The sequence below is a fragment of the Bos mutus genome, chromosome 19, assembly GCF_027580195.1.
Source record: "Bos mutus isolate GX-2022 chromosome 19, NWIPB_WYAK_1.1, whole genome shotgun sequence".
Classification (NCBI taxonomy): domain Eukaryota; kingdom Metazoa; phylum Chordata; class Mammalia; order Artiodactyla; family Bovidae; genus Bos; species Bos mutus.
In genome coordinates, this window is record NC_091635.1 from 8,557,959 (window position 1) to 8,576,764 (window position 18,806).

An 18,806-nucleotide genomic window follows, 5' to 3' on the forward strand; every position below is an offset into this window, starting at 1 on the left:
AAAGTGATCCTTTTAAAGTGTGTCAGATCATGTCATGCTTTCTCAGGGCTCAGAGCTCTGCAGTGTCTGCAGTTCACTCAGAGGAAAAACCCACAAGCCTCACAGTGGCTCATGAGGCCCTGCATTTTCTCTTCCTCTCTCCTCTGTGTCCTGGCTGCCTCGTGCGCAGGCCTGCCCGCCGTCTCACAGCCTCTGATCACGTCGGTGTGCTTCCCAAAGGGCCCCTGGTCTCTCTGCTCCCTCTGCCCCCAGACCTCTGCTCGATGCCCATCCTTGCCTCTTGCAGGCTTCACTCAGGTCTGCCTTTCGACGAAGCCAGCCCTGAGCGCCCCGTTTAATTCTGTGAACTGCCCTCCAGTCCTTTTAGCCCTGCTGCCAACTTTCCTGTTCCCCATAGTGCTTCTCTTCCAGCACTGGTTTAACTTCTTACCTATTGTGTTTATGGCCAACTGCCAGTCTTCTTCTGCTAGACTGTAACCCTCACAAGGCAGGGATCTTGGTTTTGTTTGTGATAGAGAACACTACTCGGTAAATATGGTGAATAAATGAATGATACTACCAAGCATGAAAATAAAGCTCTCCTTTTAATAGTCATTTTTAGAATATTTTAAAAATATTATTTGAGGCTTTTCATAATTCTGAATCTCTCTGTAATTTTTCCATCTGCTCTTTTCATGATAATAACATTGTTAGTAAAATAAGTGTTTTTTTCCCCCCTTGGTACCAGTGAACTGAGGAGCAAATATTCTCAGTCGTCAGTATAATTAATGAGAATACTTTCTCTTTTACCTGCAGGTTCACCCTGAAAATGAAGACTGGACCTGTTTTGAACAGTCAGCAAGTTTAGATATTAAATCTTTCTTTGGTTTTGAAAGTACAGTAGAAAAAATTGCAATGAAACAATATACCAGCAACATTAAAAAAGTGAGTGTCCCTTGGGGTTTTATGGGCAGGAGTCTCTTGAGATGGTCCAAGCTGGTCCCTTCCAGAGGCTGGGGGTGGGTTAGTCAGGGGTCCCGGTGAGTCAAAGGGGAGGATGGGGGCCACAGACCGCGCTGGTCGCTGGTGGAGGTCAGGGGCGAGTGTTCGGCCGCTGGCTGTGGTGCTGCCTGCTCGGAACTGCAGGGAGAGGTGGGGACTAGGGTCCGGGGCCCGCTGGGGGAGGCCTCTCGGGTCCCTCCGAGGCCTTGGGAGGTGAGGCGCGTCTTCCCTGGAAGAAGCTCCCTTCTTGTTTTCCTGCTGCTGCTCATCAGCGTGGCATTTGGGTGTCAGATGTTATCATTTGGGGTTAGGGGGTGCTTTCCCAAGGCTTGTTCTCGGTGCTCCTGGAGAGCGTTTGGATTGAGACATAGAGCACATCCTGGGCACAGGGCGGTGAGCCAGCGCTTGCAACTGGTGACGTAACACTGTCCGAGACATGGTTTCCTAGGCCTCTAGAGAAGGGGAAGTAAAATTATGGGGAAAAAACCCACAGAAGCATTTGGCTTTTCTTTTTCCTATTTGTTCTGTAGTCACTCAGTTTTCATCATGGTTTTCAAAACCCTTGAGGAGTGAGTAACTTGAAAGCTCAGTGTAGTAGTACTAACCTCAAAACTGGCTTTGCTCCCAAGGGCAAGGAAATCATCGAGTATTACCTTCGTCAGTTAGAGGAAGAAGGCATCACATTTGTGCCCCGCTGGACTCCACCTGCCGCCGCCCCCTCTTTGGAGACGTCCTTGTCCTGCAAGAAACCAGCAGCGTCACTGACTGTCGTCGTGCCTGACCCCACGCTCAAGGAAGGGCTGAGCGGCGAGCCCCTCAGCACCCCGAGTGGGGCAGCCGAGCCCACCGCAGGGACCCCGGACGGTGAGTCTGCAAGGGGCCTCATTCTAAGGGCAAGACTCCAGGCTGAACTGGAACCCTTGCCTCTTGGGACACATAGCTATGACACGAACAAAGATGGATCTTATCACTGTCCCCTTGCCTCTGGCTTACATAACACATTCATTTTATTTTTTTCTTAGAATGAAGAAACCAGAGTTTTTAAAAATGGTCAGGAAGGGGTTAACACAGTTATATCATCAGCATACCCATTTTCGGCTTCCTAGATGCCAGGCACTCTTCTGAGCACTTTGTGAATGTTTGCTCATTTAATAATAGTCCCTTTTAGGTAAGAAATGCTTTTGTCTTTGTTTTATAACTGAGTTAATAACTAAGGCTCAGAGGAACCAAGTGACTTTCATGGAGAGACACAGCTGTAGGTGGCAGGCTCCACGCCTTTCTCGTGTGACACACACACACACGCACACAAACCCTTTTTGATTGCTCAGTGTCATGCCCAATGTAAAGTAAGACAGTACAAGAAAATTCTGCCCTCAGAAGTTCTGTTGAATCATTGGCATTTATTTTTCCCTGCCTTCTCTGTGGCTCAGCTTTGCCCTCTGAATTAAGTATTATTAAATATTGATAACAGCCGTGATATTGTGAATAGAGTTGATACTTGGCAAACAGTGGTGACTTGGCGGCAGCTGGATGTGTCTTGGAATGCACATGTTTCCTTGTGCTTCTGCGGTGACTGGGTTTAGACAGTCACCGGGGGGCCCTTTGGTGGCTGGTTAGAGTCCACCGTCCCCCGTGGCTCGTTTATCTCTGACTCCTGGACCACATGGGAACGTCACCGAGTGGGGCAGTTTGGAAGTCTTCAAGTTCCAATGTTCTTATTGTTAAGAATGTCCGAAATTGATATTCTAGACAAACTAGACGCAGACTACATCAAGAGATACCTGGGCGACCTGACGCCACTGCAGGAGAGCTGCCTGATCCGGCTTCGCCAGTGGCTCCAGGAGACCCACAAGGGCAAGGTGAGCATCTGCCCGAGTGTGCATCCAGGCACGTGTGCAGGGGTGCCGTTGTTCCACCTGGACGCCTGGTCCTGTTCGAGTGACTCACAGTCAATGTGCCTGATGGCCGTAGGTGGGAATGTCCCTCTGGTCAAAAAGGCACTGGATCTGTGACCCCGTGTGCGGCGTCTGAGTCCTTTGTAGCGAGTTAGGATGCCCTGCTGTGTATAATTAGCTGCGTATTTATAGATGTTACAGAGAATGGCCTTAAAAATAATTACGTATCAAGTTACAGTAAAAGCAGTGTTGTAAGAATTAATTACAAATATTCATTCATTTTACTTTTCAGAAGGTTTGGAAGTAGTTCACAGGTTCTTCAGAGATTAACTGTTGGGCTTTGGGACTTCCCTGATGGTCCAGTTCAAGGTTAAGACTTCGGCTTCTGGTGCAGGTTAATCACTGGTCAGGGAGCCAAGATCTCACGTGCCTTGTGGCCAAAAAACCAAAATATAAAACAGAAACAGTATTGTTACAAATGTTATACTTTAAAGAAAAGGTCCACTTCAAAAAAAAAAATCTTAAAAAAATTAACCTGTGCTTTGATTTTGAGGTGTTTGGTAAGTAAGCCTCATAACGAATTAGCTTTTTTGTAATCTCACGGGGGACCAGTGTGGGACGGAGGCAGATCCACGTGTCTGGGTAGTTCCTGGCCTCCTGCGCTGGCCTGGTGTCCAATTCTGCCGGTCTTGGTCTCCAGCGTCCAGTATCCAAGGACTGTTTGTATCTGTTCGCGAGAACTCCCCCGCTGTGATCAGAGCTGCCGTTGTTGGGCACTGACCGTGCATTAGACTCTGGTTTAAGATCTTTATTAAATCCTCCCAGCAGCCCCATGAACTGGTGCTATTATTATCACCTGTTGTGCACACACACAAGTTCAGTAACTTGCTGGGGGCCTTAACGTCTAGTGACTGCTGGGGTCGGGCTTTGAAGCCAGGCCACTTGGTTCTGGGACCGACATTCCCAGCCACTCCCGTGTAATGGTAGTCCTTTCTGAGAGGAGACCGTGCATCTCGGTGCTTTATTTTCCCAGGAGGGGGGGCAGGTGGATGCCAATTGCATGCCCCCCTCATCTGCACCTGCAGCGTGGGCATGTGGCCAGGGACGAGGACAGCCGGGCCACGGGAGACCCAGACACGGTCTTGGCCTTCTGTTTCCCTCGGGGAAAACTGTCAGACTTGTCAGCTGCCAGGAGTGGAACCTGAAGAAGGCTCTGGGGTGTCAGGACACCAGCGCCGCTATCAGAGCCAACAGCACTGCTCTGCGTCCTGCGTCGCTATCGCGTGTAATACTGTGCCGGAACGCGCGCAGACCACAGAAGCTGGCGGGTTAGCTCAGTGAGTCAGAGCAGCTGGAGTTTAAGAAGTTCCTTACGCCTTCACTCTCCTTTGCTGAAGCTAAAACGGGAATAGTCTAAAGATTATTCAGACTAATAATGCAGATTTTCTAAAGCATTAAGGAAGGTATTTGTGGTAGTGGCTAATTTTAAATAGTGTAATAATGCAGCTCGCTCTCAGTAAGAAGTGAGACTTTTTAGAGTCTTATTCCCTTGGTAACTTGCTTTTTCCCATTAGCAACTTTTCACATTGCTTAGAAACATCTCTTTCTCTCAATAGATCCCGAAAGATGAGCATATTCTCCGGTTCTTACGCGCCCGGGACTTCAACATCGACAAGGCCAGAGAGACCATGTGTCAGTCTCTGACTTGGCGCAAGCAACACCAGGTGGACTACATCCTCGATACCTGGCACCCGCCCCAGGTCCTGCAGGACTACTACGCGGGCGGCTGGCACCATCACGACAAAGGTAGCCGGGACCGTGGCATCGGTACCCGTGCTGAGAGGAACAGGGGCCTCGGGTGTGCTGTCCCTCCCCTTCCCCGTGTGAAGGAGTGGGCGCCTGTTTTATTGCCGCTGCCCTGGGGGTGCCCCGCCGAGTGGAGAGGGAGGGCCTGAGGCCACTGCTTCCTGGCTACTCGCTCCCCCCGCCCAGTAGCCTGCTCCACTTCATTCCTTAATCAGGTGGAGTTTGTTTGACTTAATTTTTAAAACTCCGAAGGCTGAGTTTTCGCAGGAGCAGAGTGCTAGTAAAGGTGCTTTGCAGTGGCTTAACCCGTGCAGTGTCTGTAACAACGCGTAGCCAGGTTTTGTACATCACAACAGGAGGGTTCTTAGCTCTACCTGGGGAGTGAACAAAACGTAACCAAGAGCAGCATCCCTAAATGAACGATCAGATGTGGGGCCATCTGGTCAGAATGCTCTGCACACGACACCTGCAGGACAGGCTTCTGGCTCAGTTTCGGTGGCAGGTGGAGTGGGGTTACTGCACCGAGCCCCGCAGTGGAGGTGCGTCAGTGCGCGCGGGTAGAGCCAGAGGCCGAGCTCCGCGGGGCTCGCCTCACCCCAGCGGGGCCCCGCTAATGACCTGCTCCATCAGTTGGCCTTTGTTTTCACCTTTTACAATTCTGGTGGGAAAAGACCGGGTGGGCCTCCTGTAGGCACTGCCGAAGCCAGCTGCTGCTTCCCAGAGCAGGAGAGCGCACGGGGCCCCGTTGGCCTATGGGGGCGCCCGTCCCCCGGTTCGGGTCAGGAGCAGTGCTCACGCCGCCTGTCCTTCCCCTGCAGACGGCCGGCCCCTCTACGTGCTCCGGCTGGGGCAGATGGACACCAAAGGCCTGGTGAGGGCTCTCGGCGAGGAGGCCCTGCTGAGATACGTGAGTGCTGCCCGCTGGCTTCACTTCCTTCTCTGTCGGCGGGGGTGGGAGGGGACCATGGTCCTGTAGCCACAGCGTGTATCACTTTGATCATTAGAAAGGAGGACCTATTTATAAATTCTACAAACTTCAAAAGAGGGCCCAAAAGTTAAGAAAACGGTTTTCACTGTGGGGAAGCACGAACACAGCCGCGGGCACAGCTGCTCCAGGGGGCGTGGGGGTTGGGCCGGGCGCCCGCTCCCCCAGCCGCACCCCCAGGCTGATGTGGGTCCTGCCGCCTACCCTCGCTGTGCTCTGGGGCCGCCTCTCGTCAGGCCTCTCAGCAGTGCTCTTGCACCAGCACAGCGTGGTCCTGGCTCTGAGCGTCCTTTGTCAGGGCTGTGAGCGCCTCCTTCCCTGTCTCCTCAACCCCTCCCCGGCAGGCTGCACAGCGTGGGTAGTCCCCAAGAGAAGAATGTTAGCCTTAAAGTAGAAACGAGCAAGCAGAACCTTGAAAGGCAGTGGAGAAGCCGTCGTCCCACATTACCCACTGTGGGCATTTTGTGCCTCTTCTGTGGTGCCCAGCACTGTGCGTGTGCTTCCGTGGGCGCTCCCGCACACATGCACACAGGTCTACGGGTGGACTGCATCTGTCGGGGAAGGGCTTGTTACTCCAGCTCAAAGGGGTCCCTTCAGCCAGACTTGAGGTCGGTTGTCACACTGCCCTTTCTCTTAGCTGGCGTGTGAGGCTTCACTGTGTTGCCACTCCGCCGACACTCACCTCCGACTCTTCAGACACGCTCGCTCTGGACGTGCCTATGAGGGAGCGAGCTGCTGCTTCTGTGATGTGTTTTGTGCGTGCGGCCGTGTCAGGACGTAGATGGCGTTTGGCTTACACGCCTCCCTGAGGCACATGGTGTCGCCGTCACCCGCGCAGCCGGATGCAGCCGCGTCGGCCCCTTAGACTGATGGGCAACGTCTCTGGCTCTTGTACACAGGTTCTTTCCATCAACGAAGAAGGCCTGCGACGGTGTGAAGAGAACACTAAGGTCTTCGGCCGGCCTATCAGGTAGCTGCTTCTTCCTCCGAGCTTGTTTGAAATAGGAGTCACGTATTTCTAGTTGATTTTTAAAAAGCCAGACTCTGCTTTGGTTTTTAGGACCAAGTCTGAGTAGTTACTGTTTTCCATGGTGTCCTAGCAGGTGGGACAGATAATCGCGTGGGGCGTGTGCTGCAGTCAGCTGCGGGGCAGCTGCTGGGTTTTGGTGCTTCTGCCCCAGGCCTTGCTGTCCTCTCGGCCTGTGTGGGTCGGCCTGTGGTAGTTTCATGGTCCTTGGGAGTCCAGGGTCCCAGTTGCTTGGTTTTTGCTCTGCTTTTTTTGGTGCTGAGGAGGTGGGACAGAAGAAAATGATTCTCTGCTCTTAAACCAAACTTGCAGTCATGGTGGACTGTTCTGAAGACGTGCAGTTGTTCAGAGGTGGGCCCTGGGAAGGGTCTGGATGGTTGACCAGCACAGAAGTTCCAGGAGGGCAGGGACTCTGAGGGCTTTTGTTCACTCCCGTGTTTCCGGCCCCTGCCGCAGCGCTTGACTCAGTAACGTTCAGTCACACGTGTATTTAAACGCCGTACGCACGCCCCGCTGGGTCAGTAGAGGGGGCTCAGCAGGTCCAGGGCAGCACGTGCCTCCCTGGATGGATGGCTGCACCTTTGATCCTGGTTCCCTAGCCCTTGGTGGCTTTGGTATTTTGGGGATTGGTCCTATTACACGCAGCCCACGTCTTAATACAGGCAGATAGCGGTAGAGTTCATTACACTGTGATTTTGAAAACCCAGTGTATTTTTGGAAATGGACACTAGCAACTGTATAGAACATAAAAAACGAAAGCCAGTCACCCTGGGCCGTGGTTTCCCGAGTGTGCGCGCGCTGAACAGAGCTGGTCTCACCTGCAGCTCCTGGACCTGCCTGGTGGACCTGGAGGGGCTGAACATGCGGCACCTGTGGAGGCCGGGCGTGAAGGCGCTGCTGCGCATCATCGAGGTGGTGGAGGCCAACTACCCCGAGACACTGGGCCGCCTGCTGATCCTGCGCGCCCCCCGCGTGTTCCCCGTGCTCTGGACGCTGGTGCGCCTCCGCGGCGGGCGAGTGCGGGTTCCTGTCCCTGTGTGTCTGTGACTCCAAGTTGTATCACTAGTTAAGAAACGAGACAAGCGTGGAGAGATCAAAGTGTCTCAGGTTATTTAAGGGAAGAAAGTTTTCCCGAGAGTCCGCACGTCATACACTTTGGACTTTACAGAAAGAGCGTATCGAACTTGAATCCCACCCCCCCAATATCAGCATGTAATTTTCACCCTTGAAGTACAGACAGCAGAGCAAGTATAACTGCGTGGTCTTTTCCAATTCTTTGTAGGTTAGTCCATTCATTGACGACAACACCAGAAGGAAATTCCTCATTTATGCAGGAAATGACTACCAGGGGCCTGGAGGCCTGCTGGATTACATCGACAAAGAGATCATTCCAGATTTCCTGAGTGGAGAGTGCATGGTACGACGTACCACGTAGGCAGGTAACACGTCTGACTACTCACAAGGGCAGGGAAGGTGGGTGTGGTTGACACAAATGATTTTCAGAACTTTTCGTTTGGATTATTTGTCTTTCAGTTTGGGGGTTTTGGCTGGCATCTGTCTGATCCTGGGTTAAACTAAACAGAGCCATTTAGGTAATTTTTGATAACATACACATTCTTCATTGTTAAACACTAAAGAGAGCTTGTTTTAGAATCAGTGTGATTGCAGCTTCCTTTATGCTCTCAGCTTTGCGTGAATTAGATTCTTTAACCGTTTTAGAGCAGCTGTGCATTTCTTTAAAATGTTAAAAAATCAAATTGATTCTCCAAAAAGGTTGCCCCGTGGATGATGTCAGGAACACATCTTAAAAAGGGTAATTAAGGGAGCTCATCCTCTTTTATGTAATGCAGGATTTGAAGTACACTGCATGGCTGGGTTAGCAAGCAGATGGCTCCACTTCTGCCCCTGTACTGTGATGAGTGGGGCATGTGATGAGTCAGAGAAGTTTAGCTCCTTGAAGACCGTATGGCCCCGGGGGCAAGACGGCCTGATGTGAGGGCCAGGAAACAAGCCGGGAGCGGTCCACTCGCCCTGCTGACGCAGCAGGTGACGCCAGCAGGGAGTCCACTCCCCTTCACAGTAAATTAGACTGTGCGATGTGGAGGTGCGGCCACCCTGGCTGGCTCACGTGTTCAGCTGCTGATGGGAACTTGGGGGATTCTTGGAGGAGTTTAGAGCTGAACTCAGTTCTCAGGCCTTCAGTCCCGCTCTGAGGAGTCGCAGATGGAACCACAGTGCAGTGCAGGGAGCTAGTGAGCCAGGGGACCCCCACCCAGCTCCCCTGAGATTACAGCTTGGGGTCAGATCTGTGGAGACACACAGACGCAGTGTATCAGAGCACGACTCAGGTTGCTCTTCCAGTTGCAATGGAAGCAGCGGGGCTGGAGTGGGCAGAGCCTCCACTCCCCTGTGCTGTGTTAGCAATGGTAAGAATCCAGTAAGAGCAGAGATCTACCCCATAAGAGCAGAGGTCTCCCCGCTCAGGCTCTTAAGGCTTCGGCTTGGCTCTTCTGTGCCACCGTCGGGCTGGCGTTGAGGCTGCATTCGCTTGTCTGACGCCGTCCAGCTTGCCGTCACTGCAGCGGCCTCCCTGAGTCCTGCCGCCCTGCCCGTCGGAGATGGCCGTGCTTCTTCCTGTGTAGTCACCTCCCAGGGCAGGTACCACAGGAAGCACTTGGATTTTAAGAACTCGAGGGTTCAGTCATTATATCCGGGTCAATTAGGACATTCACGAATGTGCAAATTCTAATTTAGCCTGCTTCAAGCAAATTCGAAAGGTGCCGCTCTTCATGGGTTTTGGCTGGTGGTGTGGACTGGTCGTTTGACCCGGCACAGACACTAAACTTCCCCCGTTACTTACACATCTTGCCCTTACTTGCACATGATAGAAATAGCGCCTGTGCTGTAGAGAATAAAACTCTTCCTCACATAGCGTTTTCCTTTGCAGCACAATATAAACACCCAGCGCTGCTTACGTAAACCAGCTTCAGTAGCTGGATGCTGTCCCACACACGCACTACTGTGAGCGTTGTGGCAGATCAGCCTCAGCTTGTTCTCATTTACTCAAAGTGAGACACGTGTGTTTAAGTGGTTTTTCTCAATTATGTTGCCTAAGTAGTGCAGGGTATTTTACGACATGGCCAGTGTTTCCCATTTCCTAAGCTAGGCTCCGCAGAGTTGAGCGTGTCAGGCCGGCGTGTGGCTCTCGGGATCGGCCTCCGTGGGCACTGCTCTCAAGCCGTGTTTCCGTTTCCAGTGTGAGGTGCCGGAGGGGGGCCTGGTGCCCAAGTCCCTGTACAGGACCGCGGAGGAGCTGGAGAACGAAGACCTCAAGCTCTGGACCGAAACCATCTACCAGTCTGCCAGCGTCTTCAAAGGGGCCCCGCACGAGGTAGGGGCCGGGCTGAAGCCACGGGGCCTGGGTCTCCCCTCCCCCCAGGGGTTCTTCTGTGGTCTCCCCAGTAGGGGGTCGTTTAGGAGAATCAGATGCTTTTCCCCGACTTGGTCTTGGTCTGCACTTGGTCTGCAGTTAAGGTAGCTGTCGATGCTGGCAAGCAGGCTCTCGCAGAGCAGACCTTGGCTGCCCTTGGTCAGGGCCCCCAGGAGGAGAGTAGGCAGGCGTATCCACGTCCGGTCCACCCAAGACCCTTGACGCACGGGGCGCCTCGCAGGTCTCCCCCGGGGGGAGGTTTGTAACTTCTCAGTTTAATGTTTTCAGCACTTTCTGTGTTTTCTTGACTGGGTTTGGTTATTTACTATTTTTTAAGGAGTTTGCCCGTTTTCCTAGTCTGGTGGTGAGGAGGAGCTCACGCCATGCGTTCTCTCCTTGCTGCCTGTGGTGGTGCCTGAGCAAGGCTGTGCCTGTTTCCACACACGCGTGCGCTCTGGTGTCATGAGTGTCTCTGCACTGAGTGGTCTTAGCGCACTGAGTGGGCTCGGCTCATCCTGGGCTCCGGGCCGAGGTGTGTGGCTCAGGGTCGCGGGATCCCGCCCGGCTGAAGCTGGCTAAGCTGACCCTGTGCTGCTCCTCCATGCTTGGCCGGGGTGCCTCCCTCACCACCACCCGAGCCTCCTGGGGTGAGTGGACACGATGCTGTGGTTTGAATGAGCGGAGACGGGCTTGAGGTGCCTTACTCCCAGCCTCTTTGGGGGGAGACAACTGCATCTCAAGGATTACTTGGATTAATTTCTTACTTGGAGGCTGCGTTCTCGTCTTTGCTTAGGTCACGGTCGCGATGTCCCGGGTAGGGAGCTCAGTGTGCGGTGTGTTCTTGTGGGTCGCAGGGTTATCTGTGAGAGGGTTTCTACGTCAGAACACTGAAAACTTCGGCTCTGGTTTGAGGGTTCAGTAGGACGCACATCAAGGACGGGGGTCTCATGAAGCAAGGACTGAGTTCCTCGTCCCTGCTGTGAACGCAGGCGCAAGGGGCCGGTCCGCAGAGGGGCTGGCGTCCCAAGGAGCTTGGCCCATGGAGCCCGTGGTGTCGGTGCTGCCGCTGTGCTGGGATGGGACAGGGCTCGTGTGTGTGTGGAATCTGCTCTTTAGGGAGAGTCTGTGTAGCGACAGAGCCGAGGCAGGGGGACCACCAGAGACTGCTGGCCGGGAAGCCGGCACACCGCCTGCGGCACTCAGCGAGCGGCTTCCAGGGCGGGTGGGGTATGGGGCTGGCTTCTGCCGAGATTTTTTAGTGAATACATAGCTTTCCACAGCTGGTTTTAATTATCACAGTAATCTTTGGAAACTGTAACTTTGATCATTCCCTGCTGGGAAGCTATATGGGCGCTGCCTGAAATTCAGCTTTTAGATTGGCACTCGACACCCAGGGCCTTCCCCACCCAGGCCACGCGGCTCCCTCCCACCACCCAGCCTGGCGGCTGCGGGCCAAACACCCCTCAGCCTGTGCTCGCCTCCCCTCCTCTTGTCCCTCCCGGGCTGTTTACTCTGGGACCTTCCCTGTGCCCCTCAGCCCAGAGCAACCCTCGGAACCACTTCTGTGCTGTTGAGCGTTATTTCTGTTTTGTATCAAGGCCTTTTTTACAGCCAGGACCCGGTAGCCTAGAATGGCATCTAAATTGCATGTTCGGGACACTCAGGCTGCAGGGGGAGCTAACGGAGCACGGAACTTGATCGAGTGCCGAGCCTGGCCGAGGAGGCCTGCGGCTGGGACCCCCCTCCCCCAGCTGAGAGGAGAGCTGGGGGGCGGTGGGGACGTGCTGCCGCGGCGCCGGCTCACAGGCTCATGTTCACCGTGGCAGGCTGATGCAGCCAACCTCTCCTTCCAGATTCTCATTCAGATCGTGGACGCCTCATCGGTGATCACGTGGGATTTTGACGTGTGCAAAGGGGACATTGTCTTTAACATCTATCACTCCAAGCGGTCACCACAGCCACCCAAGAAGGACTCCCTGGGGGCGCACAGCATCACTTCCCCAGGAGGGAACAACGTACAGCTGATAGACAGAGTCTGGCAGCTGGGCCGGGACTACAGCATGGTGGAGTCGCCTCTGATCTGTAAAGAAGGGGAGAGCGTGCAGGTAGGGTCTCCTGAGCCTGCCCACAGCCTGGCTTTTCTGTCTGGAGAAGGAAGCCTTAGGGCGGTGGCCGGGCGGTTCAGTGTGTCCTCTTAGTCAGGGTGATTCAGGAAGCCGAGTGACTCTCAGAAGAACTCTGCTCAGCAGAATCCATGACTTGTGTCTAGAGCCATGAATTATTTCTGGAGATGTTTTCACAGAAGCAAACAGAAGGAAGGAGAGGGCAGTCCGTGTACACGCACTGCTGGGATTCAGGAGGCTGCTAAGATGACCCTTGACCCAACGGCATTGGTCTCCTTTAAGAAAATCACTCTGAGTAGAAGTGAGATAAACAAGGACATAGGGAACTGTTAACTGTCATGACCAAGCATTCTCATTTCTTTGCAGTGTTCCATCAGTTCATTTAAAACGTTGGCTAGTTATTCTGAGTGCCTGAGCTCAGAATGGTAGTTCTCGGGAGTTTTTGGCCTTTATATTAGACGCATGATTTTGCTGCCTTCACACTTTTCAGGGATAAGCCTGACAGTGTTTTGGTGGTCTTAGAAACACTGAAAGAGAGTATTCAGTTTTAAAAATAATGAACGTTTGAAGCTGTATCACACGGTCTTTAGTTCCAGAGTTAGGGGGAGAAAGCAGTTTTCACAGATCGTCATTCAACTTTAGACTGACATCCTTTTAACCCGGGATATGCTGGTAAGGTCACTAGAAGCACGTCAGAGTATTGGCTGGCCTAGGAAAGCTTTTTAGACCCTACCGCCTCGAGGGTAAGCAGAGGACCCCCCTGGGGGCTTCCACCCTGTGGGCGCCTGCTTCCTCCTCCGCAGGTGGGGGCCTGGCTGCAGGGCCCACCCCTGGAGGCAGTGTGAGACTGGCCTGATCACGAACCAGGGTAGCTGGCCCCTTCCCTCACCGAGAGGGTCGGTAATCGACGCTAGATCCGAGTGGACAGAGATGTGGTCCCCTCGGCGTCTGTCCCCGTTGTGGGGGCTCCCGGAAAGCAGGTGGTCCTCAGCTGTGCCCCCCGACTCACTCCAGGGCTCCCACGTGACTCGGTGGCCGGGCTTCTACATCCTGCAGTGGAAGTTCCACAGCACGCCGGCCTGCGCCGCCACCAACCTGCCCCGTGTGGACGACGTGCTGGCCTCCCTGCAGGTCTCCTCCCACAAGTGCAAGGTGATGTACTACACCGAGGTGATCGGCTCCGAGGACTTCAGGTACGGGAGGCCGGGTTCTGGGCCAGGGCAGCTCGTGATGTCACACAAGGGGTTGGGGACCGAGGGGAGCGAGGGCAGGGTCCAGCTGGAAGGCAGTTGGCGGTCACCATGGGTCCTCACGCCTCCCCTTCCCGTGCTGCTTACAGAGGCTCCATGACCAGCCTGGAGTCCAGCCACAGCGGGTTCTCGCAGCTCAGTGCCGCCACCACCTCGTCCAGCCAGTCCCACTCCAGCTCCATGATCTCCAGGTAGTGCCCAGTGCTCGGAGGGGACGGCCCACCACCTCGGACCGCTGCCCACCCGCCGCCGAGCGGCCACGTTGTGTGAACTGCTCTGGCCCTCTAGGTAGCAGATAGCTCTGCAGATGGTAAATGTAGTCACTGACCCCGAAGCTATCTCGACAGGTAGTTGTAACTCTCACTCAATAGCCATAGATTTTGTATACAGTGTGCACAAAATCCAATCAGAGCACAAGGGCTCTCTTCAAAGAAAAGTAGTTTATATACCAGTTAAGAGGTTGACTTTGTCTCAAACCTGGATGCAAAAAAAACGATTCCAGCCACCTCCTCACTGTCCCTCAGTGGATGAAGCCCCTCCACCCGTCCGAGGTGACCCGCCTTCCTCCGTGGAGCAGAAGCTGCCAACTGGTCCCCTGCCCGCAGCTGGCCCCCGCCTCCTCCCTGCCGGTGGTCGACGCGCTCCGAGGGCGCTGACCGCCCTCTGGGTTCCTGTTCCTCTGAGTAGTCGCCGCCTAACTGGAAGGACTCAGGGAGCCTGTGGGTGTCCCGACCCAGCTCTGGGACCAAACAGACCCGCTGTTGTAAAGTGGGGGCTGGGGGCTCTCGGGGACCCCCCATGATGCCAGGAAGAACACCGCCATCATTAAACATTATTTTCTCTCTCCTCCCTTCAAACCTTTTGGTACTTTGAGAGCAGACTTTCTCTGTCCTGAACGTGGGCCAAGGGCCGCCGCCTCCTCTCCTCCTGGTGTGCCTCTCTTCCTTCCTGCATGGCTCACTTCTGAGCTCCTCCACTGGCCTCCCTGGGCCCCTCACAGCCGGGTGGCGTCAGCGCCCAGGTGGTCCTTCCTGCCGCTGGAGGTGTTTCAGGGGCAGCGAGCCCCACTCGCCATTTTGGAACGTCCCACATTCACTGTAGCTGACCAGCGTTCTCCCCATGTGGCTGTGCCAGGACCGCCTGTGGCCTGGGCAGCCCGGCTCCTTTGTGAAGGAAGTTGTGGATGTGTGTACACGCAAGCATGTGTGTCCAGGGGTGGGTAGAAACTTAGTTCAAGTAAGAGAGGGTTCGATGTCCTCGAAGCAGATCAGATGATGAAGTTGGTTTGCTTTTGATTTTTTCTTTTTGATTCTGATCGCCAAGCCTGGTCTGCCTTTTTATTGGCCCATCATTTTCTCAGCTTTTTATGGGAAAAGCAGGTTTTCTGTGAGTCTGTCCAGTTGCTGCTTTGGGTCAGTCTCCACAATGAATGAAGGCATGTCACGTGATGGTGTGTGTGGCAGAGGCTGTGCTTTTTAAGAATCTGGGCCAGGAGCCAGGTGCCATCTTCATCATGAAGAAATCCCGGCCTCAGAAATCCTGAGTTGCCTTGTTATGGATCTGCCCTGGAGGCGTTAGGTGGAGCGCTGTGAGGACCAGGGTGTGCCAGGGGCGGGGTCAGGAGGGCTGGGAGGGGCGGAGCTCCGTGGGTGTCCTCCGTGGGTGTGGCATACTGAGACTCTCCTGCCTCTCCCTGGGCTGCGGGCCTGTGTGGAGCACAGCCGACCCTTGGCACCTAGAGGCTTGTTTCCAGAAAGCACAGTAGGGCTAGTTAGTGGATCCACACTGCTTGCTGTCAGTGCTTCCTGTTTCCAGATTCTAAGGACCTGAAGATGGTCCCCTCTCTCTTTCTCTCTCTTTCTCTCTCTCTCTGTGTCTCAGATGGCGATTTTGCTGACAGCTGCCAAGAAAACGCTTCACTCGACAGTCCACCTCAGCCCAGGGATGTTTGTAGAACTATTTGAATTGCAGCCACCCCCTCCCCCAGGCTGAAGACCAGTTCTTTTTAAGTTGACTCAGAAGTGGCACTATTTTATCCCCAGAGTTGACTGTATCTTTAAGAGTTCAAAGCACATCCCTGCACACACCTTCCAGGGCTCCCTCCGCTCTCCTGGGAGGGGCTGTGGGGCAGGTGGGCGGGGTCCCGCGCTGGGCCCGCCCTACTCAGCGCCCTGCGCCCTGTTTCAGATGCTGCTGTCGTGCCACCTTTTTCCAGCACTAACGATCCTTCTGGTTTCCCTTCTATTACTAGTGTCTTAATTCACCTTCTTTCCTAATTACATTATTTACGTATCAAATTCTGTAAATGTTTTGTAAACATATTACCTCACTCTTGGTAATACAATACAGTCTTTAAAAGATTTTTTTATTATTATCAATAATAAATGTGAACTGTTTAAAAAAAAGAGTCTTTTTCTTATTGTGAATGGCAACCTCCTTTGAAGAGTATGACGTTCTTAGGAGACTATAGAGGAAAGGGAGATGCTGGAGCCAGAGGCTGGTGCGGATCGAGGCTCAGTAGGTACAGCTCAGTGGTCTCCCCCCCCCGCGCCCCAACAGAGAACAGGCTGCACCTTTCCTCCGACTCCAGGAAGTCAAACAGGACTCAGGCTGGACACCTGATACCATGTTTCTCTTTTACATATATACTAAATTAAAACTGTTGACTAAAGAACACTCCCCAGAACACATGATCAGATGGATTAGGTCTGCATTACACATGATGCAGTTTAACATGGAATGTCAAAACAAATCAGTATTTTTCATTGTACAAAAACGCTTATGTACTTGACAGGCAAGAAGACACGTATGGTACTTTGCATTTTCACTTATCATCTGTGATGAAGTTTAAAAAAGCCTTGGAATAAACTGGGAGATTTCTTTAGTAACAAAATGGGTCCTTTCAGCAGGGGACCAGTGTGGACCTTCAGAAACCTGGGCTGCCTTGTCCCCAGCTCCTGCGTTTGGGCCTGCGGGAGGCCTGCTCTCGGTGGGAGTGCCCACAGGGAGTGCCCAGGCCTCGGGGCGGGAGCAGGTAAGGCCTGCAGGTGCCCACACGCCCGCAGCCTGGCCTGGGTTGTGAGCCTGCCCTCCCCTCCCCGTGGCATTCAAGACAAGCTCCAGTTATCAGCACCCGAGGCGAGTACTGCTGACTCAGCCAGCCTCTCCCCGAGGGCAAGACTTTTGCCGGATTCCTTCCTGCTTTGCTGTCTCCTGGGCCCACTTTACAAGCCATTAATGTAGCAGCAGCTTCTCACAGTGGCGGCTGGAGCAACATGAAAAGCAGGTGGGGCTGGCAGCACCTGTCTCCTGCCTCCCGTCCCTGTCCTCAGAGCCTCTGAGAACGGGCATCCTAACAGTGGGCGGTGGATTTTTGTATCAGGCCATTAAGTCGTAGCATGTATTGATCCGCATTGGTGTTACGTATGTGTGAATACATATATAACATGTATATATAATGTGTACACACACTCCAGGGGCTTCCCCATTGACTCAGTGGTAAAGAATCCGCCCGCAGTGCAGGAGACCTGGGTTCGATCCTGGGTTGGGAAGATATCCTGGAGGAGGCCATGGCAACCCACTCCAAGATTCTTTCCTGCAGAATCTCCATGGACAGAAGAGGCTGGCGGGATACAAGTCCATGGAGTCACAGAGTTGGACACGACTGAAGTGACTGAGCATGCACGGGTGTGCACACACACAGATATCCCCTGCTTTTCCAAAATTCACCTTACACCATTTTGCTTTTATGAAAGACCTACACTAACACCCATTTTCAGTAATTCTGTGAAAAAAGGCAGTGAAAATAGCGTTCAGTGTTGGTTTTGCAGCAGCGTTTACAGAGGGAGTGCACCTAGGTAGTGAGAGAGGCCCCCGCCAAGCTCCTTCCCAGAAACCACACGTAGCATCTCAACACGCAGCCACCGCAGCTTCGAACCGTGTCTCTGAGCGTCTGTGCTTTATCTCAGTTTATTCTTTGAATCTTACCAAAGCATGCTGCTGCTGCTAAGTCGCTTCAGTCATGTCCGACTCTGTGCGACCCCATAGACGGCAGCCCAACAGGCTCGCCCGTCCCTGGGATTCTCCAGGCAAGAATACTGGAGTGGGTTGCCATTTCCTTCTCCAGTGCATGAAATTGAAAAGTCAAAGTGAAGTCGCTCAGTCGTGTCCGACTCTGTGCGACCCCATAGACGGCAGCCTACCAGGCTTCTCCGTCCATGGGATTTTCCAGGCAAGAGTACTGGAGTGGGTGCCATTGCCTTCTCCGTACCAAAGCATACCCTAAGGTAATTGCTTCTTCCCTTAATGCCATTTCGACTTAAAAAGGGTTTCATAGGATCATTGTACTTTCAGATAGTGGGGAGAATATACATAAGCATGAAACCACGAGCAGCCCATAAACACTGAGAATCCCAAAGCACCTGGATTATGGTCTTTCAATACCTTTCCTCACCAAAGAAACAAGACATTATTGGAGAAATGGCTGATTCTAGGTCTGGTACAGGAAATTTGCAAGATGAGCCAGGGACATCTTATCTCATCAAAGACGAAAGAAGTGATCAAAGACACTAGGGTCGTAGCTCAAGGGCTCAGAGGCTGACTTGAGGCTTTTACTGGTCAAGAATGCAACACGAGGGACTTCCCTGGTGGTCTGTTGGCTGAGACTCTGTGCTCCCAACACAAGGGGCCTGGGTTCCATTCTTGGTCAGGGAGTTAGATCCCCCGTGCTGCAACTAAGAGTTCCTATGCCGCACCCAAAAAGGCCCTGCTTGTCACAGCTAAGACCTGGTGCGGCCAAATAAATACATAGAATGGAACACTCTAGAGTGCAGTCAACTTCCAACCCACTGACTGTGTTAAAATCCATGAATTCATAATTCCAAGCAATTTTCATATAGAACTGATCCCCTTTGGAGGACGATAAGGAACCAATTTAGAAAGCTGGTAGGTAAACAAGCTGAATTTATCCTGCCTTTCCTAAATGGACAGAAGCTGGAGAGCAGTACCCATGAAAGTAAGCAAGCGAATTAATTAAAGGAATAACAATAACGCCGTTTCGCATGAGTGAACAGATCTAAGCGTTCAGCATCTCCAGCTGCTCAGTTCAGTTCAGTCGCTCAGTCATGTCCGACTCTGCGACCTCATGAACTGCAGCACACCAGGCCTCCCTGTCCATCAGCAACTCCCGGAGTTTACTCAAACTCATGTCCACTGAGTCGGTGATGCCATCCAACCGTCTCATCCTCTGTCATCCCCTTCTACTCCTGCCTTCAATCTTTCCCAGCATCAGAGTCTATTCCAATGAGTCA

The 18,806-nt window shown here is 53.1% G+C and overlaps 1 protein-coding gene across 1 annotated transcript in view; it reads left to right on the forward strand.

Annotated features, from left to right (window-relative positions):
- Window positions 1–15,902, forward strand: part of SEC14L1 (SEC14 like lipid binding 1) — a 49,350-nt gene extending 33,448 nt beyond the window's left edge. The window contains exons 5-16 of the mRNA XM_070389143.1: window positions 796–924; window positions 1,611–1,845; window positions 2,731–2,840; window positions 4,493–4,682; window positions 5,501–5,589; window positions 6,567–6,637; window positions 7,519–7,690; window positions 7,977–8,111; window positions 9,951–10,085; window positions 11,978–12,229; window positions 13,262–13,440; window positions 13,587–15,902. Coding sequence (XP_070245244.1) covers window positions 796–924; window positions 1,611–1,845; window positions 2,731–2,840; window positions 4,493–4,682; window positions 5,501–5,589; window positions 6,567–6,637; window positions 7,519–7,690; window positions 7,977–8,111; window positions 9,951–10,085; window positions 11,978–12,229; window positions 13,262–13,440; window positions 13,587–13,692 — 1,803 coding nt within the window. The 3' untranslated portion in view covers window positions 13,693–15,902. The remainder of the gene's footprint in view (window positions 1–795; window positions 925–1,610; window positions 1,846–2,730; window positions 2,841–4,492; window positions 4,683–5,500; window positions 5,590–6,566; window positions 6,638–7,518; window positions 7,691–7,976; window positions 8,112–9,950; window positions 10,086–11,977; window positions 12,230–13,261; window positions 13,441–13,586) is intronic.
- Window positions 15,903–18,806: the final 2,904 nt, after the last annotated feature.